The 26,258-nt window shown below is 38.9% G+C and overlaps 1 protein-coding gene across 1 annotated transcript in view; it reads left to right on the forward strand.

The window, feature by feature from the left end:
- Positions 1 to 5,357: 5,357 nt before the first annotated feature.
- Positions 5,358 to 26,258, forward strand: part of SLC5A12 (solute carrier family 5 member 12) — a 30,798-nt gene continuing 9,897 nt past the window's right edge. Inside the window, exons 1-9 of the mRNA XM_060765934.2 lie at positions 5,358 to 6,132; positions 10,779 to 10,844; positions 13,677 to 13,728; positions 14,514 to 14,581; positions 16,854 to 17,008; positions 17,626 to 17,766; positions 18,705 to 18,834; positions 20,998 to 21,086; positions 23,900 to 24,012. Coding sequence (XP_060621917.2) covers positions 5,776 to 6,132; positions 10,779 to 10,844; positions 13,677 to 13,728; positions 14,514 to 14,581; positions 16,854 to 17,008; positions 17,626 to 17,766; positions 18,705 to 18,834; positions 20,998 to 21,086; positions 23,900 to 24,012 — 1,171 coding nt within the window. The 5' untranslated portion in view covers positions 5,358 to 5,775. The remainder of the gene's footprint in view (positions 6,133 to 10,778; positions 10,845 to 13,676; positions 13,729 to 14,513; positions 14,582 to 16,853; positions 17,009 to 17,625; positions 17,767 to 18,704; positions 18,835 to 20,997; positions 21,087 to 23,899; positions 24,013 to 26,258) is intronic.

Raw genomic sequence — 26,258 nt, forward strand, 5'->3', positions numbered from 1 at the left:
TTCTTCTTCAAGGATTTATCCTCTTGATAAGAATTTTGGAGAACGTATCACAGATACTCCTTACAAACTGCATTGTTGTAATAATGTGATCACTTTTTAAATGAGCTGAGAAGTTAATGTTCTCTCAGAATCACAATCAATATTTGACATCCTTGTTGTAATGACATGATGTTAACACTGCCATGTTTATCTATTAATTGTTCTTCATGCTTTACAGAGTTAATATTAACACTGGAAAAAATAGTTTAGTTTAACTAATTCAATTCCTGCTGTTTTGTGTTAGTGTAACTGAAGAACTTTGGATCCTTGGCAATTAATTTGTAACTATGGCAGACACTGGCTTGTATACTATTATGAATCCTAATATGATTTATTTATGTTCTGACTCCCGAATCAACAATTGATTCAATGGATCTACCCTAGTATTAGTACCCAATAGTATTCAGGGCCCTATACAAATGGAAATTGATTAAATCAAACTTTTATTTGGTTTCATGAAACTCTATACTCAAGTATTCACATTTCAAAATTGTTCATCTTACAGCTCCATTTCACAATTTTGGGCACAGTTACCTTAAAATATATTGGCTTGTCAAGTTTTGAAACTGATAAAACTTAACCACCGATCTTCTTGAGACAAAGGTTTTGCATCATAATGTGAATTATGACACACTCCAGCTGGGTTGAACCTTAACCCCCATCATTTCCACCCAGCTTTATGGGGCCTAGATAAGCTTTAGTTCAGAAATTCTGGGGAACATTGGGTTAGGAAAACCTTCTTTAAATAGTGTGTGTGGGAAAAACATTTTTCATTTGCAAGCCCTGCCCCTCTCAAATGTAAATGAAAGACATCGGATCCATTCATACTGTACAATTATAGCATTATAATTCCACTTCTATGGCATCCTAGGAAGTGTTCTTTAGAATTCCCAGCCAAGGAACTCTAAGGGCCCATCTACAGTGACCATTTAATGCTGCATGAAGCCGATTTCAATATATATGATCAGGACTAGGTCATTTACTATTTGTAACTTTTCTGGCTGCTCAGATATGAGAGAGATGTTGAATGCACATACATTTAAATCTATAAACAAAATAAGTGCTCTGCCACTTCTCTTCTAGACCTCCAAACAGTTTACTTAGCAAGATGACAAAATTCCACCATGTGGCGCAGGGAGGCCTTTGAATGCTTCCACAAATGAAGCCCAAATTAAAACATGCAGCTTGTTTTCTTTCCAGGTTTACAGGAATTCAGAAAGAAATGAATAAAATAAATAAGTCAATAAATGACTCTCTAGTTCTCATCATTTCTGTATCTAGCCTCTTTATTTCATGGTGAATATCCAATATCTCCTGAGGAATCTGTACAAGGACCAAGTAGCAACAGTAAAAACTGACCACGGAACAACAGACTGGTTCAAGATTGGGAAAGGTGTATGGCAAGGCTGCATACTCTCACCCAACCTTTTTAACTTGTATGCAGAACACATCATGCGATGTGCGGGGCTTGATGAATGCAAAGCTGGGGTAAAAATTGCTGGAAGAAACATGAACAACCTCAGATATGCAGATGACACCACTCTGATGGCCGAAAGCGAGGAGGAGCTGAGGAGCCTTCTAATCAAGGTGAAAGAAGACAGCGCAAAAGCTGGGTTGCAGCTAAACATGAAAAAAACCAAGATTATGGCAACAAGAATGATTGACAACTGGGAAATAGAGGGAGAAAACGTGGAGGCCGTGACAGACTTTGCATTTCTAGGCGCAAAGATTACTGCTGATGCAGACTGTGGCCAGGAAATCAGAAGACACTTACTTCTTGGGAAGAGAGCAATGTCCAGTCTCAATAAAATAGTAAAGAGTAGAGACATCAGACTGGCAACAAAGATCCGCCTAGTCAAAGCCATGATATTCCCTGTAGTAACCTAAGGATGTGAGAGCTGGACCTTAGGGAAGGCTGAGCAAAGGAAGATCGATGCTTTTGAGCTGTGGTGTTGGAGGAAAGTTCTGAGAGTGCCTTGGACTGCGAGAAGATCCAACCAGTCCATCCTCCGGGAAATAAAGCCCGACTGCTCATTGGAGGGAAGGATACTAGAGACAAAGTTGAAGTACTTTGGCCACATCATGAGGAGACAGCAAAACCTAGAGAAGACAATTATGCTGGGGAAAGTGGAAGGCAAAAGGAAGAGGGGCCGATCAAGGGCAAGATGGATGGATGGCATCCTTGAAGTGACTGGACTGACCTTGAAGGAGCTGGGGGTGGTGACGGCCGACAGGGAGCTCTGGTGTGGGCTGGTCCATGAGGTCACGAAGAGTCGGAGACGACTGAACGAATGAACAACATCAACATCCAATTCACTAAATGCACTTAGTGGTAATTACTGTTAGATCTGTTTTGTGAAATGGAAACGTTCTGTGAAATAGTCCTTTAAAATTTTTCAAAAATAAAATTCTTATAATCTATTTTCCCAGTTTCTGATTTTTCAGGATAACAAGAGACAAAATTTACAGAATCATGCAGTTTTGGGGGCTCAAATATTTGCAGTGAGGTACCTGTCTGTCCGATTTTGATGGATTCATTTCAACCTATTCAACCTGATGATGTGGACAAGATTCTTGGAGCGATGAATGCAATCACCTGTGCCCTGGACCCTTGCCCTTCCTGGCTGGTCAAACTCGCCAGTGAGGGATTGGCCGAGTGGATCTTGAAGATCAAAAATACCTCATTGGAACTGGATCATATTCCATCGAGCCTGAAAAGTGCAATTGTGAGACTGTTGCTTAAAAAAGCGTCCCTAGATCCCCCAGTCCTGAACAACTACCCACCTATCTCTAACCTCCCCTTCCTGGGCAAGGTTCTAGAGGGGGTGGTTGCTATAAAGATCCGATAAATCAGATCTCACTCGCTGCCACCAATTATATAGACCGGATCAAAAATGGATTTCACCAGCTGCCAGGTCAAATATGTAACAATCACCGTTCAATAGATAGACACCCAATGTGTAGAGCAGCCACTAATTGTTAAGGGCTAACCAGATTTATTAGGCTTTTTACTCATGAAAGAACTTTTTTTTATATATTTAATAGAGAGAAACATAAACTGAGTAAGTTATAGCTGAACAACTACTGATGACTAAGAATTGTTGAAACTGTTTCTTCTGCTTGGCCGACGCTTTTCTACCTTTAGAATTGAGGAAACCCAGCAGCAGAATCTTTTGTGTTGCAATGCAGTTTGTTCTTCAGAGAGATAAAATGTTTATCTAAAGTATTCACACACAGTCTGTGGTAGTGTGAAAATAGAATGAAACGTTTATTAAACAATTTTGAAAAATATTTCAGGTACAGAATGCTTGTTGGTTTCCTTAAAAATAGTGCAGTGCTTGAATTAAATTCCAGTTACAACTTTCAAACTGAGAATTTATATTTTCCACTAGAATAGATTCTTCCCTACAAACAGCCCAAACACAGGGTCCGTCTAGAACCAGTTCTTCTTCTGAAGTAACTATCTAAATCTATTTCTAAGTTAGACTTCTCACTAAATCTTCACTGCTATTCTTCAACTACAACTGCTCTCTCATTCCAACTCTCTCCTCAGGATTTTTTAAAATGCTCCTTTTTCCCTCTCAGCTTCTCCTAAACTCCGCCCCCTTTCTCTACACCAATCCCGGCCATTCCCTGCCGTCTAATGCCTAAGACACGCCCCCTGCTCTGAACTACACTTAAGATGGTGTCTCCCTTCTCCAAAATGGCTGCTGATGCTTCGCCTTGCCCATTCCCTATCTTTCTAGGCTTACAGGCTTTTCTTGGACCTGCATCCTGGCTGTAACTAAGGTAAGGGTTCTTCACAGTTGCCTCCCAACTCCAGGGATTCTTGGACGACACCGATTCTCTAGATCCATTGAAGTCTGGTTTTAGACCTGGCCATGGCACTGAGACATCTTTGGTCACCTTGGTGAATGACCTCCAAAGAGAACTTGACAGGGGGGGGGGTGTCCCTGTTGGTTCTCCTGGATATCTCAGTGGCTTTCGATACCATCGACCATGGTATCCTTTTGGGGCAGCTCTCCAGAATGGGTTTTGGGGCCTTGCTCTGCAGTGGCTCCACTCCTTCCTGGAAGGTGGCTCCCAGTTGGTGAAACTGGGGGATACCTGCTCAGACCTGTGGCCTTTGACTTGTGGGGTCCCACAAGGTTCCATTCTATCCCCCATGCCTTTTAATATCTACATGAAACTACTGGGTGAGGTCATCCAGAGTTTTGGAGTTGGGTGCCATCTGCATGCAGATAACACACAACTCTACCACTCATTTCCACCAAACTCCAAGGAAGCCTCCCAGACCCTAAACCAGTGTCTGACTACTGTGATGGACTGGAAGAGGGCTAACAGGTTAAAGCTTAATCCAGACAAGAAAGAGGTCCTCCTGGTCAGTCGTGGGGCTGACCGGGGTATTGGGTGGCAACCTGTGCTCGATGAGGTTACACTCCCCCTGAGGGTGCAGGTCCATAGCTTGGGGGTCCTCCTGGACTCCATGCTGTCACTTGATGCTCAGGTGTTTGTAGAAAAAAATGTGTATTTTATATTATCTTTACGATGATTATGTGTTTTAACTATGTTGTAACTTTGAGCGATGAGGAGAAGCAGGTAAGGAATAGAAAAAAATACGCTATTTGACTAGTATTAAACAGACCACTATCCACTGATCCTATCCTACATGAGTTTGACGGAGCTGAAAAAGACACCACTATATGCAGTTAGGTTAAGGCCACATGATTTTAACTGACGTTTTAATAATTGATGTTTTAATTGTTGATTTTAATTATAATTGTTTATTTGATACTTGTATATATGACATCAAATTGTTGCCTGTTGTCAGGCTGCCTTGAGTTCCCTCCAGAGTGAGAAAGATGGGATGGGATATAAATATGGTAAATAAATAAATAAAATAATAAAATCTCCACTCACCATTTAGGTTGGTGTGTGGTTCGATCAGTTCTGCAGTGGCTAAACACTACACAGGACTGATCTGAATTAATTTGGAGGAAAGCCGCTTAACCCTGGGGAAACTAACTCAGAGGAAATCCCAAATTCTGAAGCGGAATTTGGGTTGCCCTCCATATTGGAAACAGTTGAAGCAGCTGGGCTGCTTCCCTAGCAGCCATTTCAAACTCCCCTATGGTCATTTTACCACATTCCTGGATATAAAAAATGCAAACCTTCCCATGTTTAGATTCTATATTACTGGGCTGAGTTTTATCTAAATTCTGGTACTATTTGCCTCATTTACTTTAATGCCAATTTCTAACTCCTGTAAGATGTGGACATATGAGCAGCCACTCAGACTGCACTTTCCCCATACCTACTGTAGCTTATAAGCTTTCAATGCAATTTTTCCTGTAAACCCTGAGCAGTTAAATTTTAATAAGTTAGTATGTTAAAGTAATGTTTAACCTTAAATAAAAAGCTCATCAGATAAAAAGAGCATGCACTATCGCATTCCTCCTTTCTGTTCCTATTTAACAGGGACCTTGGGCATTTCTTGACAAGACGTATACTTATTGCTTCTGTGTCAGCTAATTCCTTTTCACCTACCTATAAAATAATTCCTGAAGAATTGCTCTGGAATGAACTGGAGTTCTGACTGTATATTGAGGTCACATTTGGTTTTCTTGGATATATAACTGATAAATCATGGAGAAGTAGTTCTTAGCTTGCTTTGGAGAATAATTTAAGTTACAAAACAAGCAAACAAAACGTGACTCAGGGCCTGCTATAAGCACAATGACCAGCTTCATCCATCCTGAGGTTACAAATTTTGTTGCCTGGGACTATGTTGTCTTTGCTGCCCTATTTCTCATTTCCTCTGGAATAGGAGTCTTTTTTGCAATTAAAGACAGGAAAAAAACAACTTCTGGGGACTTTTTAATAGGTGGACGGCAGATGACTTGTGGACCAGTAGCCCTGTCTCTCACTGCCAGTTTCATGTCTGCAGTGACTGTGTTGGGAACTCCAGCTGAAGTGTATCGTCATGGCTCTGCCTTCATTCTCTTCTCCATAGCATATACATTTGTCATCATTTTTACTTCAGAACTTTTCCTACCTGTATTCTACAGATCTGGAATCACAAGTACTTATGAGGTAAGGTTGCTTTCAGATATATCTATAGATAGGAAAATAGATAGATAGATAGATAGATAGATAGATAGATAGATAGAGATAGATAGATAGATGTACAGTATGCCCTCCATTTTTGCGGGAACTAGTGAGTGCAGTAGTCTTACAAAAGTAGGGAAAGCAAAATTTAAAAATGCAAATTGCCATCTGCATGCAGAAGATAGGAAAATGAGCATTACTGGATGCAGAGAGATAATTCTACATTGCCAAATTCGTAACACCTGGATAGCACTTTAGTTTCTTGAAAAGAAATACTTGAAACATTGACTGTCTAGGAAGTTGATCACAGAATCATGGTGGAATATCCAGAAATTCACGTTCTCTTTGGGAAAATCTAGGTCCTCCAGCATAACTCTATGGCAAACCTCTTGCCAACGTTGACTAGGGTAGCCTCAGGGAATCTAGAGATTCCAAAAGAGAGAGAACATATTAATTAAATCTGCAAATAACCAAATCCACAAAAATTAAACCCACAAATCTGGAAAGCTGCCTCCGTAATATATAGCTATCCTTGTGTCTTGAAGCCCATTTATACTCAGGCACCTTAAAGACAGTTTGACATTTTGGAATTTGTTTTATGGGCAAAGGAATGGAGAGTGAATTTGAATATCTGAGATAAGGCAACTACTGTATATACTTGATTATAAGTTGAGTTTTTCAGTCCTATTTTAAGGCTGAAAAAACTCCCCTTGGCTTATATTCGATTCAAAGTTATTTATTATTTTACTCGATTATTATTAAATTTACACATTTTACTTTATTGTTATTATTACATTTATTATTTTATTCTGTTATTATTATGATTATGATTATTTCTATTACATTTATTATTTTACTTTATTATTATTATTACATTTATTCTTTTACTCTATTTTTGTTATTACATTTATTCTTTTTATTGTTATTACATTTATTCTTTTTATTGTTACATTTACATTATTTTATTCCATTTATTGTTATTATTACATTTCTATTATTTTACTATATTATTATTATTATTATTATTATTACATTTATTCTTTTACTCTATTTATTATTATTGGAAGGGCACGTAAGCACATTTACATTGAAGAAGGTTAGAATAGGTTTAATCGGAGTTGGACAGTCTCATCTTAAATTACAGTTTTATGCAAATATTCAAAAACGTTTAACCTACTGATGCCTCAATTAATGCAATTTTATAGGTATCTATTTTTATTTTGAAATTAACCAGTAGCTGATGCATTTCCCACCCTTGGCTTATACTCAAGTCAATATGTTTTCCCATTTTTTTCTGGTAAAATTAGGTGCCTCAGTTTATATTTGGGTCAGCTTATACTCTGGTAACACTACTAACAGTTTATGAAGATGTGTAAATAAGGTCATTCCCTTTCTCTGCCTATTCTGACCATTATCTGACTTTTTTTTGTGAATATGAAAATGTTGAATATTGTATGCTCTGCTTTGTTGCCTGAATATGTACAGAACTGAAGAGCCTCCTGTCTGTAATAAATGAAGCAATAGTTAGATTTCATAAAGCAATTACATTGTCAATAGTGGTGGTGCTGGTGAGGGTCATTAGGACTAAAATTATTTTGCTCCTTCCCCCCAGCCCTACCTTCTACATAATAGAGAACAGAGAGTTGCTGAATTTTGTACTAGCTTTCTGAAGATTGGATCAGGGAGCATCAAGACTATTGGCTCAGCTGAAATTAGAGCTGAGTGTCAAAACAGAAAAATTACCAGAACACAGTGTATAACTCTTGTGACCTGGATGTAAGAAAGACAAGCTAGAGCTGTCTTCCACCTAGTGAAGTTTGCACTTTAATAATTTGATGGTATAGCCTTAGTAACAGGTGGTAATAATAATAATAATAATAATAATAATAATAATAATAATACTTTATTTGTATTTTGCCCCATCTCCCTGAGGGACTCAGACAACTCAAATACTTGTTTAAAATTTGGATGTGGTAAAGGTGTAATTATCTCATAAATGAAACCAGCTAATTGTGTGTGTGTGTGTGTGTGTGTATATATCCATAAAGTTAAAGTGTCTTATTTGGCAATCTGTATACAATTTTAGCGTGTTTCATGAGATGGAAATATATGTCAGATACCTTTTAAAAAAGAATCTAAAGCAAGCCTATAGAATATAGCAAGATGGAATGCTCTTTAATGTTGTCTGAAGTCTTGAAGTGATTACAGAGATCCCACATTTGACAAAAAATGTTTTTCTTACATCTCTTTAGAAACATTATTGCAAAGGTTAGATAGAAGAGATGTGATTTTGGACTCATAATAACCATGCTGGTTGGGGGATTCCAGTTGTACTTTACTTAGTTTCAGAAAAGACACTTTGCTAAATCATTCATTGTTAGCAAGGCAGGCTGGAGTATAGATGGCATAATTAGAGAAAAGGAGGAAAGCTAAAGACAAACAGGGCAAAGATAGATATGGAAGAGCTACCCAATCAAATTGGGCAACATGGCCCAAGGGCAAGGTTTAACAGATTACCACAGAAATGAGGCACACAGGAGCTGTTGACTAGACAGCTGCCTTTGGGAACGAGTCCATCTTTTTCTGTATTGGGAAGGCAGAATTAATCCTCCATTTAAGTAGCTTGTGGACAATAGATAACATTTTTATGTAATTGGAATCAATATTTTTAAACTTCTGATTTCATAAAAATGATTAGGGGTGGAAATCTGGGACTGAAAAGAAATGACTATGTCCAGATGCCCACCTTCGCATAGCAATGCTAGTTAATTAAAGGGAATTAAATTACAGTGATTTAAGGTAAAGAACGCACAATGTTTTAGGGTAAGTGTAAGGAAAATGCAGCCTGCAGGGTGTGTGTGGATAGAAGGGATCCATTTCTTGGCTTTCAAAGTGCCTCTGAAACTCCCCAAAGCTCCGGATCAAAACTATTTTGTTTGGGTGATTTTTATCCGAAACATGAAAAAAATCCGAAACCACAAAATATAATAATTTAACTATTGAAAACCCATCAAAGATATCTCATACCTTAAACCCAAACCCCCAAATTTGCCAAAAGGAAAAATGGAAATGACATGACATCACTTCTGGTCATGTGAGATACACCGTTTTGCTTGCAGGAGTACCATGCAGAAAATGCCCCCATACCCTCTGCAATAGCCGATGACTGGCATAATGGTGTGATGATAGCCAGAGGTTTGGGAGATGCAAGTTGAAGTTTCAATCCTGGGCATCTAGGCCAGTTAGTATTTGTCAAGCTAACATGCCAATGTGATAGTAAATCCATTTTGGATTTCAATCCAAACTTTTAAAAGAATGTCCAAGGCGCTGCACCTACTTTGAGGGTATGGCTGGATCTATACTGCCCTATATCCTAGGATCTGATTCCAGATTATCTGTTTTGAATTGGATTATATGGTCTACATTGTCAGATAATCTGGAATCAGATCCTGGGAAATAGGGCAGTATAGATCCAGCCTGAAATATTGTATAGTTTCTTTAAAGTCTGGACTAAAAATAATGTGTAACTTCTCCTTGACACACAAACAATCTACAGCCACTGGAGAAGGCAGTTATCCTTGGATTCTGCCCATGCCATTGAATATAATGGTGGCTAACAATGTAAGGCTGTTAGATGACTCCTTGGAGGATGTTTGAGAGAAATCATGAGGGCTCAATCAACTGATGTAGTTCTTGGAGTCAGAGTTGGGAACATTCATTGATTCCATTCTATTTCTAGCCTGCCCTTCTTCCAATCATCCCAAGGCACAGGGTTTCCCAATTGAAATATGTGGAGGGCTTCCGTATCTTTAATGTTTGTGTAGAAGAGGACATTTTTTTCTGGTGTTGTCTGTCATCCAGTCGGGTAACAAGCAACTACTTTTGAGATTCCCTAGTCGGCAAATTGTATACTGTGAATATGTTTTTGCTCATGGTGAAACTCTGTTAGTAAAGTACAGCTGTGGCCCTTTTCAATTCCATGTGTTTTTTCATATCTTCATTCCAAAGTTGGCAGAAATTATTAATTTGATTTCCAACTGTTCCAATTTGGGATGATTGTGTTGACCTACAAACTCATAACCACTTGGGGCCAGGATATCTGAAAGACCCCATCTTCCCATAAAAGTCTTTCCAAAATGTGAGATGTTTGGAGGAGGCCTTATTGCATGCTCTACACCTTGTGAGGTTAGCTTGGTGTATACACAAAGCAAGACTTTCTCTGTAGCAGTGCCTCAACCATAAAACTCCCTACCTAAGGGATGTAGTTTTGCTCCATTTTTTTAATGCTTCTGGCAGTTATCCAAAACAGTGTTTTAAATTGCTGCTTGAATTGTTTTAAAACTGGAATCTGAAGTTGTTTTTACCTTGCTTTTAGGGGATTTAAAATATTATTTTAATGTTTTTTAATTTTTAAAATCTTTTAAATGATTTAATTGGTTTGTATCTTTTCATAGCCTCAACAGCCATTGTAGGATGGAAGGCAATACAAAAATACTGTAAATAAAAATAATAAATAATGTTTTAAAGAATATAAGAAATGCCTTTTAACAGTGATTAACAGACCTACCTTTTGACTAATGTAATGCAACAGCCAGCATGGAATGACCTATGCTCTTCATCTTTTCTTGTAGTATTTGGAGCTGAGGTTTAACAAACCTGTTCGCATTGCTGCAACCCTGATTTACATAGTACAGACGGTAAGACATGCTCTTCATTTATATGCCCTAATTTTTAATATACCTTGGAGGTCTGTCACAAGTCGTTGTCCTCTATGTATGGAGATTTTATTTTGTAGGCATCACCCTGTTGTATGGCACACCTGACATATGTGGCAGGATTTGGTTTATGTAGTCTCATAATGGAACACCAGGAAGCTTCTTCACATTTGGAGTCTGGATTAACATATGAAAGTGAATCTTTTTGATTTTAACATCATTGAATTTGATATGACTGTAGATTGTTCTCTTTCTGGGATATATTTACTTTGGGGGCTGAGAAGTGACAGGATAGAAATGCGGGAAATAAATAAATATCTAGATATTTCCAACATGTTTTGTGTCAATCAACAAAACCACACATAAACATTAGGGTCATGCCACTAATTCAGGAATCCTGTTTCCTGCATGGAACTTAGTCAATTTGGATTGATTTGGACCTGGCCGAGAGTGCACTAGTGTGCTGTATTGAGTTCTGGAATGTACTGGCACAATCCCCAGCAATTTGGAGCATGTCAAATATTCATTGACCAGAAATAAACAGGCTCTCCATTATTTATGTAAATGTTTATTCAAACATGGGCCATGGTGGCACAATGCGTTAAACCCTTACACTGCTGTAAACTGCTGACCTAAAGGTTGGAACTTCGAATCTGCAGGATGGGGTGAGCTCCCACTTTCAGCCCTAGCTCCTGCCAACCTAGCAGTTCAAAATCTTGAAAATGTGAGTGGATCAATAGGTACTGCTTTGGTTGGAAAAGGCAAAAGATGCTCCAGGCAGTCATGCTGGCCACAGATGTAGGCTCCTCAGCTTGGAAATGGAGATAGGGCACCTCCAGCAGAGTTGGAGATGAGCACCACCTCCAGAGCTGGAAATGAAAGAAGACTTTGCCTTTGTCTGTGTATTTGTGTCTCATTGTATGTCATGATAACAAGGCATTGAATGTTTGCCCATTTCTGTTTATATACTGTGACCCACTCTGAGTCCCCTCGGGAAGAATGGTGGAATATAAATTGTTATTATTATTATTATTGTATTAGGTATTAGGGCTGGGCAACCACGAAAAAATTTGTTTCTAAAATCGATTCGTTTTTGGGGGGTTTTTGCGTTTCAATTTTTCAAAGAATTCCAAAATTTTTCTTTTAAAAAGTTCGATATTTACGAAGTTTCGTAAATTACAAAACAATACGAAACAATAACGAAACAATTACGAATCGATTCGTTAATGGCGGACGCGACCACGCAATACGCTAAAAAACCTCCAAATGGGACAGGGGGAACTTCTGAAGCTTCCCTCTCCCTCTGTTGTTGACTGTTGGTGTGATATTTATAATTTTTTTTCACTGATTAAACAAACAACAACTATAAAACTTGCCCCAGACATGCGGAAATAATAACGAAACGATTTCAAAACGATAACGAAACGAATACAAAACGAATTCGAAACAATTATGAAACGAATTTAAAAATTCGTTTCGTTTTTTAGTTGCTCCTGAATGGTTCGTTATCCCTTCGTTATAAAAAAAATAACGAATTTTTAACGAATTATGAAATTACGAAACGAAACCGCCCAGCTCTATTAGGTATGCCTTCTAATTACACATCAGGAAAATGCCAAGGTGGTATGAAACAGAGAGGGGGAAACAGAACTGAGTCACAGTCCTAACATACAATTACAATTCAAAATAAAAATCGTAGTAACATTTTGCAATCATAGCGCGTATGGAGAGAGACTGTGAACAGTTTGAATCAATGGCTGGTACCAAATGAGAGACTCCCTCCTTGGCACACAGAAAACTGGGCGACTTGGAAGGCTCTGAACAGACTGCGCTCTGGCACCACAAGATGCAGAGCCAACCTTAAGAAATGAGGTTACAAAGTGGACTCCATGACATGCGAGTGTGGAGAAGAGAAAACCACAGACCACCTACTGCAATGCAAACTGAGCCCTGCCACATGCACAATGGAGGACCTTCTTGCAGCAACACCAGAGGCACTCCAAGTGGCCAGCTACTGGTCAAAGGACATTTAATAGTGTAAGGACGCAATAAGAAACCAGGCAGAGGCAGGGCGTGAAGGGGATCTCTCTAGTTTATTGTTCAGCCAAGCTTATATATCTCTGGTGTTTTCAGCAAAGTCTGCATAGCAACAGTGGGTGATTACATAATGGCAAGGTCATTGGCTGGAGGTGATCTAAGTGAAAGGGTGAAGTCACCTTTCCTCCCCTCAAGGTGATGTCCCTATATGGTCAGGGGGGATAGAAACCGTGTGTGCGTGCCCAGAGCAGTGTGGCTTGCCAACATCGCCCCCTAGCGGCACCACGGCGTCAATTCATTTCCCCAGGGGATTAGAATCTGTCACTACATAATAAAATACCAAGTCTGCAAACTTTGTGTTTTGTTAGTTTGTTTGTCTGTTTTTTAATGCAATACAACTGTTTTGGTTCGCTCCTGACACGATAAATAAAATAAAATAAATAATTAGATAGAGGAAAGTCTAACATGATTTCTCAAAGTTGAACATAAAATACTGAATATTATATTACAAATTAGGGTGGGGCATGATGAGTTGAATGATAACACAAGAGAGAAGCAAGCTCTGTTTGAGAGAAAAAACTGTGAGATGGAAGAAAATGTCTTTCACCTGCCTTCTCCCTGTCAGTATTAGCCAATGAAAAGATATATTTTCTGAAATACTGGGCAACAGAGCTTCCTCATGACATTTTCCCCCACTTTCTGTTACAGTTTTTTTTTCTATAGATAACTCTTGGATTACAATGCATTTAGGTGAGAATTCTTTCTCTTCTTTCACAGATTCTTTACACTGGAGTGGTAGTCTATGCACCAGCTTTGGCTCTCAACCAAGGTGAGTGTCCACCTTACTTTGCCAGTTATTTTTGTTGCAGCCCCAGAGAAATGTGAAGCAAACATCATCTTCTCTATTTGGATGCTGTCCAGTCCCCTTTCTCTACCTAGGACTGTGTTATTTATTTGCTCAGTTTTTCTTTTAGTAAAAAGGAATTGAGGAGCTATGTACTCAAGGTCCTGGCTAGGTGCCCAGTTGAGTGTAGTGATCTAAGACCGGGAATGTATTTCAACACTTTCTACCCTTCAGCCTTCTGTTCTTATCTCATATGTACTTTGAAGGTTGAGGTTCCTTTATCTGTTAACTTGATGTCCCTACTAATTGTAAATGTATACAGTCTGACATGGCACCACTTTGATTCTGAATAAATTTGTTCAACATTATTCAACATACTTCATCAGTTAGAGAAAAAAAAAACATTTTTCCTCATATTGTTCTCTTCATCAGAAAAGAAATGTGAAAATCTGAAAAGCTTGCACACATTATTAGGGCTCTTTGCTTGACCTATTGAAATTATTAAAGTAATGTACATTCTGGAGATATATATATATATATATATATATATATATATATATATATAACCTCATTACCTTTCATTTTGCATCAGCTTCTGAAAGAAACCTATGCAAATTGTGCACCTTTTTCAAAGATGAATTATTTTTTGTTCTCAAAGCATAAACAGAGATGAAAAAAGTAAAAGACCTACCATGTTTTAAATTATATCTGAAAGCTAATAGAGTGCTTCGACATGGCCTACATATAATTTGATCTCTTTGGGTTTTCAGTGACTGGATTTAATCTTTGGGGCTCTGTATTTGCGACAGGAATAGTCTGTACCTTCTATTGTACATTGGTAAGTATGTAACTATAGTTCAACTTAAAATGATCATGGGAAGAATCTTCTAGTTAGGGTTCATCTTATTAGTGGAGCCCCCAGTGGCGCTGTGGGTTAAACCCCTGTGCTGGCAGGACTGAAGACCAACAGGTTGCAGGTTCGAATCCGGGGAGAGGCGGATGAGCTCCCTCTGTCAGCTCCAGCTCCTCATGCGGGGACATGAGAGAAGCCTCCCACAAGGATGATAAAAACATCAAATCATCCAGGCGTCCCTGGGCAACGTCCTTGCAGATGGCCAATACTCTCACACCAGAAGCGACTTGCAGTTTCTCAAGTCACTCCTGACACAACCAAAAAAAAATCTTACTAGTGCATATCAGTGATTTGAAACTGAAGAACGCTTCCATGTTTTACTGTGGAATAACGAAAAATTTTATAGTTTCAGAATATTATTATTATTGTGAAGCCACAGGGACCAGGGCAGTTGAATTATCACCATGAAATAAAGAGGCCAGACACAAGAACATGGATTTGTTTACTATAACTTGTTTACACATTTATTTGTTTACTATAACTTCTAGGAGAAACTGTAAACTAAAATAATCTGTAAGGGGAAAGAACGTGAATGAAATAACAATTTTTGTTGTCAGCCATCTGGCAGGTAATGTCCTTTGGGCAGGTGTCACCTTTTATCACCACCTCCAAGGACCGTCCTTGTACTAGCACCATAGATCCCAAGGGCCACCTCAAAATGTTTGACTGCGCACCTCAACTGATCTTAAGTGGAGGGCCATCCTGAGAGTGCTTCCTCCCAAACCTCAGAGTTTTTTTTAAAAGTGATAAACTCTCATTATAGCCCCAAAGGGGAAATCCTCCCCCCATTTACAGCCCAATGAGCCACAAAACCCAGAGAGACTGTTATGGAAGTCCATCCTTTTCCATGGTGCCTAGCGGGACTTTTACATGCAGTGACAACCTATTTAAATAACAGCACCCTAAGCCAATTTCCACACTCAGCTAAAATAGCATAGGGTAGGGAAAAAACCCCACGGAACTCTTGAAGGGAAAAAATTATATGTGGCCATAATGCGACCAATTTGCATTCACACTGTTCATAGGGCGGGTAACATGCAGAGTCGGGGTGTGTGTGTCAGCCTTAAATAGCCTCAGATCCAACCCTTGTCATATGACTGGGCAGGTGAAGCCAGCAGACCCTAACCAAAGTTGGTCACCTTCACAGGGGTCTTCAAGTAACCCCTCCCCCACGCCTCATGGGCTTGCCCTTTGGCTGCAGGTGGGGAAATTCTTTACATCAGATTAAAAGTGATACATGATTGATTTCTCTAAAGCTTCTGAGCAGAAGTTACTCTGCAGTTTTTAACCATTATCCAAGGTTCCAACTTTATTCACATTTTCCAGGGATTACATTACAATAGTGAAATGAGTAAAACATAAAGGCATTGTTGTTGAGACAAATGAGTAGATGCCTTTCTCTTCTTGTGCGGTAACATAGTAAATTATCTGAACATAACTGATAGCCTTTTGTCTCAACCAATCATTAATAGTTAGGATTAGTGTTTAATTGTAGTAAAAGTTTGGGCACATCCCATTGACAGGAAATCAAGTGTTGAAGCATAACTATTTTACACTATACAAACATCACATTATGATTCCTCTGTAACTGTCATGACAACATCCTGAAATTTGTTATCTCCTTGAGCACTAGTGTTCATTGCTAATATTCCTCTCCTAAACTGCACTTTCTGGGATTCAATTGGATATTGCTGTGGCAGTGAAAGTGAAGACACCAGCTATTGAGAGCAATGGTTGTGAATCAGGAGTTGTATTGTCGAAGGCTTTCATGGCCGGAATCACTGGGAGTTACTGGTGGTTTTCATGTCAGTTGAATCAAGAATCTATTCTAACTTTGTAGGAGCTATCCAACATATTAATTCTCATACATCAAACAGGCTCAGAACCTTGAATAGATTACTTAAAATTCAGACTAAAACACAGAGCTGATTCTTATTTCACCTAATAGAAACCATCTGCCAACATGAGTAGAAAATTGTTCCATATGAAAGAAGGCAAGAGGGAATTTGCACAGAGCATTCTACACATGCAATGATAATTTTGTAAAGACAGATGTCTGAATAGGAGCTAACTAATAGAAATAATAACAGGAACTTGTTGAGTACTAAATACTGAAAGAGGTTCTTTTCTATTCTTCTGTTACTAACTCAAACTTAAGATAAATTCTTGTTTGTTTGTTTGTTTTTCATTGATATAGGGAGGATTAAAAGCTGTTGTCTGGACAGATGCCTTTCAACTGGTTGTTATGCTGATTGGGTTCTTAACTGTTTTAATTCAAGGAACTCTTCAGAATGGGGGCCTTACAAACATTTGGGAAATTGCTGAAAATGGATCACGCCTCAATGTATTTGAGTAAGCAGAATGCTACCTGACATTAAGATCAATGGTCTTGTTTATTGCATATGGATTAAGAAAATGTTCTTTTTAAATGGCAGGAAAGGAATTTGTTACTGGAAGGAAATAACAGAATAGTCACCATATTCTTTGTTCAGAGGCAAATTTATCAATCTTCACAGAGTTTATGCAAATATGGGGTTAGCATAAATATGGGGTTCCCCTTCACAAAGGAAGGGGCAAGTTTTATCTGTTGATTTGTGAAAACCATTGGGAGGCAGCATTAGAAGGTCCAGGAGATATAAACACAATATTTTTCACTTCTCCAGATTGAAATTGTAGTTCTAGTTCTTCAAACATGTAAAGGTGTTTTTTTGCCCCAAATTCTCAGTGAAGTGGCATGCCCCCAGGGGCTGTGTGAAGAGATCTCAGCTGTTATAAGAGCTACTAAAAGCTCTGGTCCTCATCCAACCTCAAAAGTTCAGCACTTTAGATAGTTCTTTTACAGTTAGGAATACATTCCGTGTGAATTCACAGTCCTACTGTCATAGATGTTACTAGTCACCACTGAAATATATGCCCTAACCTAGAAGTTTAATTAATGATTTAATTTCCCTTGTGTTCATTTTATGCAGCTTTGATTTTGATCCCTTGAGAAGACACACATTTTGGACAATTGCAGTGGGAGGAACATTTACCTGGTTAGGAATCTATGGAGTAAATCAGTCTACCATACAAAGATGCATTGCCTGCAAAACAGAAGTGCATGCTAAGCTGTAAGTACTCCTGCAGAGGTATTGTAATATGGAACAGAGCCACATTTTAAAAAGAGTGCAACAATTTATATATACTCATTTGTTCAGTGGTGGCAGCATGTACTAAAAGACAGCCTATAGCTAGTTGTTAATTTTAATATTGAACTATAGATAATCATGCATGCTCATGTTTCATTCTGTACTTTCTGTTGCAAATATGATTGTCATTGAATAATAGGTTTAACTACTGCCGGTAGTGTGAAGAGCAGGTGCCTATCTCAAACAACTGAGTACATCAGAAGTGAGGAATATTTGCAGGTTTGGGGCAAAATTTTCAACCTATTGAGCACATGCTGTTGGTCACATTGGATGCTAGAATTCAGGAAAGCTGAAAAAACGTGAGGAAATTAAACCAGGAAGTAATTGAACATCTCCTTCCATTTTATCTTTTTTTATATATGAGAGGCTATTTTGCTTGGAGGTGGGCATGATCTGTGTAATTATGAAAACATCACTCCTGGAAGCCTATAGATATATAAAAAATAACCCATTTTGTCTTCTGTAGGAGATATAGGTGGCTCCAGAGAGCTCAAAGTCTGGAGAAAAACTTGACATACTGCTTGCTGATTATGAGCCACTCTTTGCCTGATACTCAACCCTACTGTACATATATTGGGATGCTTTGTTTTGCAATCCATACTCAGAAACACTCATATCCTTGGATTTTTAATCATACTTTATGGGTTGCCTTTGAAAAATCTGTATAATCTATATACCAGAAGACAACATTATTCCCTCAGTTTTTAAGAAAGGTGCTGCAAGCGTTTTGGACCACATATTCACATATACAAATAAACCTGTCTTTCCTATCTACTGATCGATCAATTGATCCACAGTCTTTCTCCCAGCACAGGATTCATAGTAAATAACTTTCATCTGCTCTTTTTCTCTTTCTTTAGAGCATTATATCTTAATTTACTGGGTCTGTGGATCATCCTGGTATGTGCTGTCCTTTGCGGATTGGTGATGTATTCCCATTTTAGGAGCTGTGATCCCTGGACTGCTAAATTCATTTCAGCACCAGATCAGGTAAAAGAACCAATCAGACATCTAAAGATTTATTGCATGGTATATCTTTGCAGTAAGGTTATGTTGGCTTTAGTGGCAGGGGAGATTCTCCAAGTCAGTTCTTCTCAAATGCTGCTCATCCGGGTGTTTTGCACTACATGTCCCAGAAATTCCAGCTGGTTTACCAGCTGTTATTTTTGCCTCAAAACCCCCGAATATCAGGGGTGGTGTTTTGTCCTAAAACATCCCAAACCTGTAACATACAAACCAAATTACTTTGTCACAAATCTGCCAAAAATGCATAGAAAATCCAGATGTGGTAAACAGAAATATATTGTGTGAAGTGCACTGGATGGAAAAACACTCACAAGATAAGAGAGCAAACACAATATCTCTAGTTGATACTGTCAGAGTTTGTGTCATATGCTGGTATCTTGGAAGGTAAATTGACAAAAAAGCTGAAACCCAGCTGAGGCCCAGGAGAGGGTTAGGAGAGAGATGTTGTAAGTATCTTGTATCTATTGCAACTGAATGTATAAAGCTTTCCTGTGTTTGGAATGAGCATCTGGAGTCTTGTGTCTTGTGTTCCTGCCACATCTACAAGAAAGCTTCCAGGAATCTGTTAAGGTAGTAGAGAATCCATGACTGATTCATGATATAAGCATTTTATAAAAGAAGAACAACAACAAAAACATAATTATTATGATTATGATTATTTTATTTCTTACTTGCCTCTCATCATGGCTTGAGTTGAGTTACAACATAGCTAAAAACATTACATAAAATCGACCTATTAAAACGTATTCTATAAATTCAAACATGGAGAGGTATTGAGCTCATCACATGAGTTAAAATACTTCTGGCTGTCATACATAGCCCTCCATTGTTGAAAAGAGGCAGAAATGTCCTGAAAGGAGACAACTCCATCAATCAACCTCATCACATTGAGAAATTTCTTCCTCATAGAACACTTCAGCCTCTTTTCAAGCATGGAGAGGCATGGAGCTCATCACATGTTCCAGCTTGAAAAGAGGCAGAAATGTCCTGAAAGGAGGGAACTTTGAACACAAGCCTTGTGTTTAGAGCTCCTACCTCTTATCACACTTTATGCACATCTTTACAACAGAAAAACAGGTGTGATGGGAACCATCAAAGTTTCATGTTTGGTTTCATTACCCAACTGTCAGCAGTCTCTTGTTTCCTCTGGGGTTTGATGCAGATCAATAGGATCCCATGGATAGCAATGGTTTTAATGTGGACCACTGTCTCTTGTATCCTATGAGGTTTGGGGCAGAACAATTTTTCTTATGGGAAGATGAAGTTTTAAACTGGTGCCAGTCTCCTTTAATGTAAGGGACTTTGGACAGGGCAAGGGATCTCTTGGTTTTGGGATATTGTTGTTTCTCCTGATTAAAAACAAAAATATAATGCTGACCTTTTGATGAATGTAAGGTAAATGTATTGCCAGATTTCCACATGTGACTGTGACTGTGGGGCAGAACTCAAAATGGGACTGCTGACTATGTAATACGAGTGATTCTCTATCTTAAAGGGACAGTCACCCAAGCTTTTCCATCTCAGTGTGATGAGGTTGTTAGTTGGTTCCAGCTGCAGAGGCAGTTGGTGACACCTATGGGTCTGGATCCAGACATTGACCAACTCGGCTGTTGATTAAGGAGCCTGCCAAACTGGCCCACTACTAAATAACATGAAATAATGTGTGGAATAAGTGAGCTCTTAGGCATGTGTCCCCATGATCTCCTCAACCTCACCATCGCTGGGTGGGGAAGGGTGCACATGAGCATTCCTGCCAAGTGACCAGTCCCATTGGCTGTCTACACTTCTGCCCTGGTCCCACCAGTCTGAAGATGCAAAAAATGATTACCACGCAGGCAAAATTTGCCTCTGTCTACCCAGCAGTCGGCCACTCGTGAAATATGAAATATTGACAGAATTCAATGTGCAAAAAACAGTGAGTGATGTAGTTGGGAAGGAACAGTCTCAATCATTTTGTGTGCATGAGAAAGGTGTAAGAGTCCTAGCAGAGGAGAATGCTACAAATGGCTATGTTGATTGGAGATATATGGAACTGCAGGGCATTGGAGTCCACACGTGTGCCCCTAAACTTCATTCATTTCATTGGTGCAATATTCCTAACCTGCCTTTCTTTCTCCCTTGAAACAGCTAATGCCATATTTTGTTATGATTATCTTTTCCTGGGCCCCAGGACTTCCCGGATTATTTGTTGCATGTGCCTTCAGTGGAACACTCAGGTCTGTGTCTCATTCAGTTGCTTCTAGTATTTAGGTGTATCTGGGAATGCTCATGTAACTGGAGCAAGGGAAACAGAGCACTACAAAGAAACAAAGAATTGGATGTGCAGATGCAGTTCCCCAAAATGTTGCATATTTTCTCTCATACCTGTCCTCGCAATGAAATGCTGCAGTGCTTTGTGTCTCTTTGTGTGATCCAGCGCAGAGCTTGTGGCATTCTCTGGCAGACAAATATCCCTGTCTCTTTCCAAACCAATTAAAAACTCATTTAGAGAGACTGCATCAGTAAAGTATGTGCATGAAGAATAAAGTAGGTGAAGGAGAATTGCAGAAAAAAAAGAGAAGACATAAAGGTTGTCAGAAGATATAAGATGTCATTAACAGAATCTCAGCCAGATAAAATCTTTTCCAGTGTCCTGGTGTGTCCCTTCTTCCTCTAATATTAAAGTTGTGCATTGCTGTTCACAAGGTTATCCATAGATCTTAATCTTTAGAGGAAAAGGATGTATAAACTTGGGAGAAAGAAAAGTCCATTTAAAAATCCCGTGTCCTTTAATTGTACACGGAGCTACAGCTGTTAATGTGGAGTGGGAATCCTGTAGATCTTTAGATGTTGAGATTGGGTAGTAGACAGAGATAATAGGATTTGAAGTTGAACTACATACAGTACCTCATTAGATGGCTCATCAGATGGGCAGTTAGGGAACCAACACACTGTGTTTCCTATTGTCAGGGTCTATGGTATCCCTTCCCATTATAGTTCCCCACTGTCCCAGACTTCCTCTTTAGTTCCTCTGCCTTTTTCCTTTGAGGAGTCAGGTGTACACAGAGTCCCACCAGAAGTAGCTCTGCATCATGTGATAGGTTCTGGGGAACTCCATGCTCGCAGCAGAGAGAAGTGGGGAGAAGGCACTTCTCTCCCTGCATGTATTGAGATCATAAGAGGACAGCAGACTCCCAGTTTCTGTGTTAAATCAATACACCAAGAACTGGATTATTCAAAGAATATTCTTTTATGTGTGTCATAGAATCATAGAATCATAGAGTTGGAAGAGACCTCATAGGCCATCCAGTCCAGCCCCTTGCTAGAAGCAGGAAAACTTGCATTCAAAGCACCCCTGACAGATGGCCATCCATCTGTTTAAAAGCTTCCAAAGAAGGAGCCTTCACTGCACTCTGGGGCAGAGAGTTCCACTGCTGAATGGCTCTCACAGTCAGGAAGTTCTTCCTAATGTTCAGATGGAATCTCCTTTCTTGTAGTTTGAAGCCATTGTTCCACGTCCTAGTCTCCAGGGCAGCAGAAAACAAGCTTGCTCCCTCCTCCCTATCACTTCCTCTCACATGTCCAAGCAGAGAACCAGCTGCAAGAATGAAAACCTTGTGCACCTTTGCTTTCATAGAATTCTTGAACTCTACCCTAACAAAGTGTGAAGGGGGGCTTTGGAAAAAATTGGAATGACATTAACTATAGGAGAAATGATAAGAGTAACTGTTTCAGTGTTGGTAATAGTGATAATCAATATTGATTAAAACTACAATGCGAATTGTTCTGTTGCAGAAAAAAAGGGTTATCAACCTAGCAACACTTGTAGTTTGCATTGATAAATACATTTGAGTCCTTCTGTTGTAAAATAATACTGTTTATGTGCAATGGTAGCTGGTCATTGGGGCAGTGAAGCTGCTTTGAGTTACAGCTCAAATTCTGCTTCAAGATACAACTTTAAACAAACTTTCCAAGGTTCTAAGGTTATATTAAGGTTCCACTACCTCCCTGACATAGATATTACCAATGTACACCAGTTGTTGGAATTAATGGAATCTTGCCTTGGAGGAAAACAGAGAGCTTGAATGCACCCTCCCTCATATTTAAAATGTATTATGCTATTTTCATTTCTACACTGTGATGATTACTAATTCTTTAGCAAAACAGTCTCTTGAATACTAGTGACAAGCAGTAGATATGGACATGGTGACATTGGGTTTATTACTTTTAATGTGAGGGGTTCAGCATGTTCTTTTAAGAAAATCATGGCAATGGCTAGTTAATATATAGTAATAATCTGAGATGGGAAGAAAGAGAGGTGGCTGAAGTTCTCCTTTGAAAAATGTGTGTATACTGGTTACTTGAAAAAAAATACAAAATGTAAGAACATGATTGGATTGCCTAGAAAATAGCTGGAATCTTTGATATACGTTTTCTTCAGAAGCAATATAATTCCAAGGGAAACAACAGCCAAGTAAACAAGAAAATTGATAATTTTATCACTATGAAGAGGTCACTTCAAAATGTGTTCTTTGTGCTATTGTCAACATGAACTAAAAAGACTGCATTGACCACATTTTGAAACATACAGTAATCAAGATTATGGACACTACTCTGGCTTCATTTTCTTCTTACAATACATTTTTGTGACCAGATTACATCCAAATTGGCTCTTAATATGAAAAGTCAAAGGGAGATGGGGCATAATAGAAAATAAATAAATCTGTCCATGCACAGAAACAACCATTTTTGGATTTTGTTTGTTCATATGGAAGTTTTTGTAAATTATAGAAAGTTGGGCAGTTGATCATATACCAACCACAGGGTGTGTTTGGAAGCATTTTGTTCAATCTAAAACCCTTGAAGAGCTTAAAAAGATAACAGACACTTCCTAAATCACAAAGATGGGTGGAATGACTCCAACATGGCCTAGTAATAAACTCAAGAACAGATTAATTGCCACATGAACAGTGGATCAACTACCTACACCAGTACAGCCCTTGTTAGGATGGAGAGAAAGTTCTTATGTTGTGCATGCTTGTATTTACAGTACAGTGGCGGCAAGTATTAATGCTCTGGCGACGGTCACATCTGAAGATTTGGTCAAGTACTTCTTCCCATATCTCTCTGAACGTGTTAGCACCTGGATCAGCAAAGGCTTGTGTAGGTAGAGTAAAGAGATCAGATTCTTCTTAACCCAAAGGCATGCATTGTAACTAAACCTGCTGAGCAAGGTGCTTCCAAATAGATCATTTCTCAAATTTCAAGAGAGTACAAATCTGCCCTCATTTTGAATTGTAATGTTATTAATAATGCATTTTAGCAATAACTTATATCAAAGTTGGGCAAATTGTGGCCCATAGGCTGCATGCAGCCTGTGGAGCTGTTTTTTGTAGCCTTCAGAACCTACCAGGGATATTTTCAATCCTCTAGGGGAACAAGGATATTTTTGCTATGTTTTGGAGTATCTCTGGGCCATTTTAAAAAAACTAAAAATAAATCAGAAGTTACTTCTACTCTCAGGGGCCTGAAATATGGCAAAAATGCCAACCACGTCCTCAAGAGGGCATTGGAGGCCAATTTTGGGGATATTTTTAGGTGTGTGTGTGTGTGTGTTTTCATGTCAGGACTGACTTGAGAAGCTGCAAGTCGCTTCTGGTTTGAGAGAATTGGCTGTCTGCAAGGATGTTACCCAGGGGATGCCCGGATGTTTTACCATCCTGTGGGAGGCTTCTCTGATGTTCCTGCATGAGAAGCTGGAGCTGGCAGATGGGAGCTCACCCCGCTCCCCAGATTTGAACCACCAGCCTTTTGGTCAGCAGTTCTGCTGGCACAAGAGTTTAACCCATTGTGGGGATATACCCTTCAAAGTGGATATAGGGAGTGAATATGGTCCCTCAGCCTTCTCAGTTGGCCATTCCAGCCTTATATGAAATACTGTTCACTGACTTAGACGGATCTACTCAGAACTATATAGAAGTTAAAAGAAGCTTACTTTCACATTGCTTTTTAAAAATGGAGAGTGATTCCTTTTCTTTTGATTTGCCTTACCCACTCTCATTTTGAAGCAGTATGTCCGAGAGACTGTGGCAAAGGGCCATAATGTATTAGCTAGTTTTATCAACTTCTGTGTCTAGTTTATTCAAACTATTATGTTCAGTAGTAGAACTGGCTCTTTTAATTACTCTAATGTGAATTAATTACCTATTGAGTCTTGAGATTGAATTCAAACCATCAACAAACCAAACCCATCAGTCAAAAGTTGCTGGTGCTATGCTAATAAGATGGTTGAACTTTTCTTCTTATATTTAATTTTATATATTCCTCTTTTGTATTGTATTCATGTAATTTGTGCAAATAAGCTCACAAGAAGGGCTGTAGCCTTTTAATACAATACATATTTTGTTTTAAAAAGATGTCATTTTTAACCCCTACTGTTTCAGACAGTCATTTGGGCTAGATCTCCCTCTAGCACATGTGGAGAGCTACTGGTCACAGTTTGATTCAGTCTTAATTGTTAATTTAACTGCATATGTTTGGCATCTCTCAGAACCACCTACCTCTTCTGGGGAATTATGTACAACCCATTTCAGACTGTGGCTCTGTGGCATTTTGAGCTGAAATGCATCCTTTGCAAATATGGGCATACTGCAATCAAACTATTTTTGGAGGGCATTCACTGTTTGAAAATGCTGCTGTAACTCCTTTAGGGACCTCATCAGATGCTCTTTGGGCTCTATTTCCTTTTGCTTAGGAGTTCCACAAAGACCATCAGACAACATAAGGACACTTCCAGTGGAACTCTGTGGGACTCATAGCTCATAGAAACAGACCCTGAAGACTGTTTTGCTAAAGCAAAATGCAGGGGAAATTGGGGAGAAGATGGGAAAAGGCACAGTAAGCGTGTGGGATGGCTGGCCATCTCTGAAGATGGAGAATGATGAAAGAGAACAGTGTAAGGTGGTTCCCTCTGCTTTCCCCTGCTTTCCCTCACCTGTCTTATGAGGCCCTAAGACTGACTCTAGGATTTTTTAGACAGCTTTCAGGAATTTTTAAGGATTATTTAATGTGTTTGAAAAATACGTTCATCTTTGTATTTTTTTTAATTGATTTTCATTTGTTCATCATCTCAGGAGTTCTTGTGTGCTGAAGCAGAAATACCATTATACATACATACTTTTTCTTCAAGACTGTCAAATGTCAAAGAAAATGCTTAGGGAGGCTTTTTATTTGCTTCTTTTGTATGCTAGCAGTCTTGCTCATATTAAGCATCAACATTTTCCACTACATAGATCTGTTTTTGTTTTTCTAGAAATGTCAGGTAATGTGCCATGCACACAGATGCACACTTAAAACTTTCAAGTTTTTTCTACCTCCTAAAAGGCTCACATATGAAGAAGCCAGTAGAG

The sequence above is a fragment of the Anolis sagrei genome, chromosome 1 (genome assembly GCF_037176765.1).
Source record: "Anolis sagrei isolate rAnoSag1 chromosome 1, rAnoSag1.mat, whole genome shotgun sequence".
NCBI classification, from domain to species: domain Eukaryota; kingdom Metazoa; phylum Chordata; class Lepidosauria; order Squamata; family Dactyloidae; genus Anolis; species Anolis sagrei.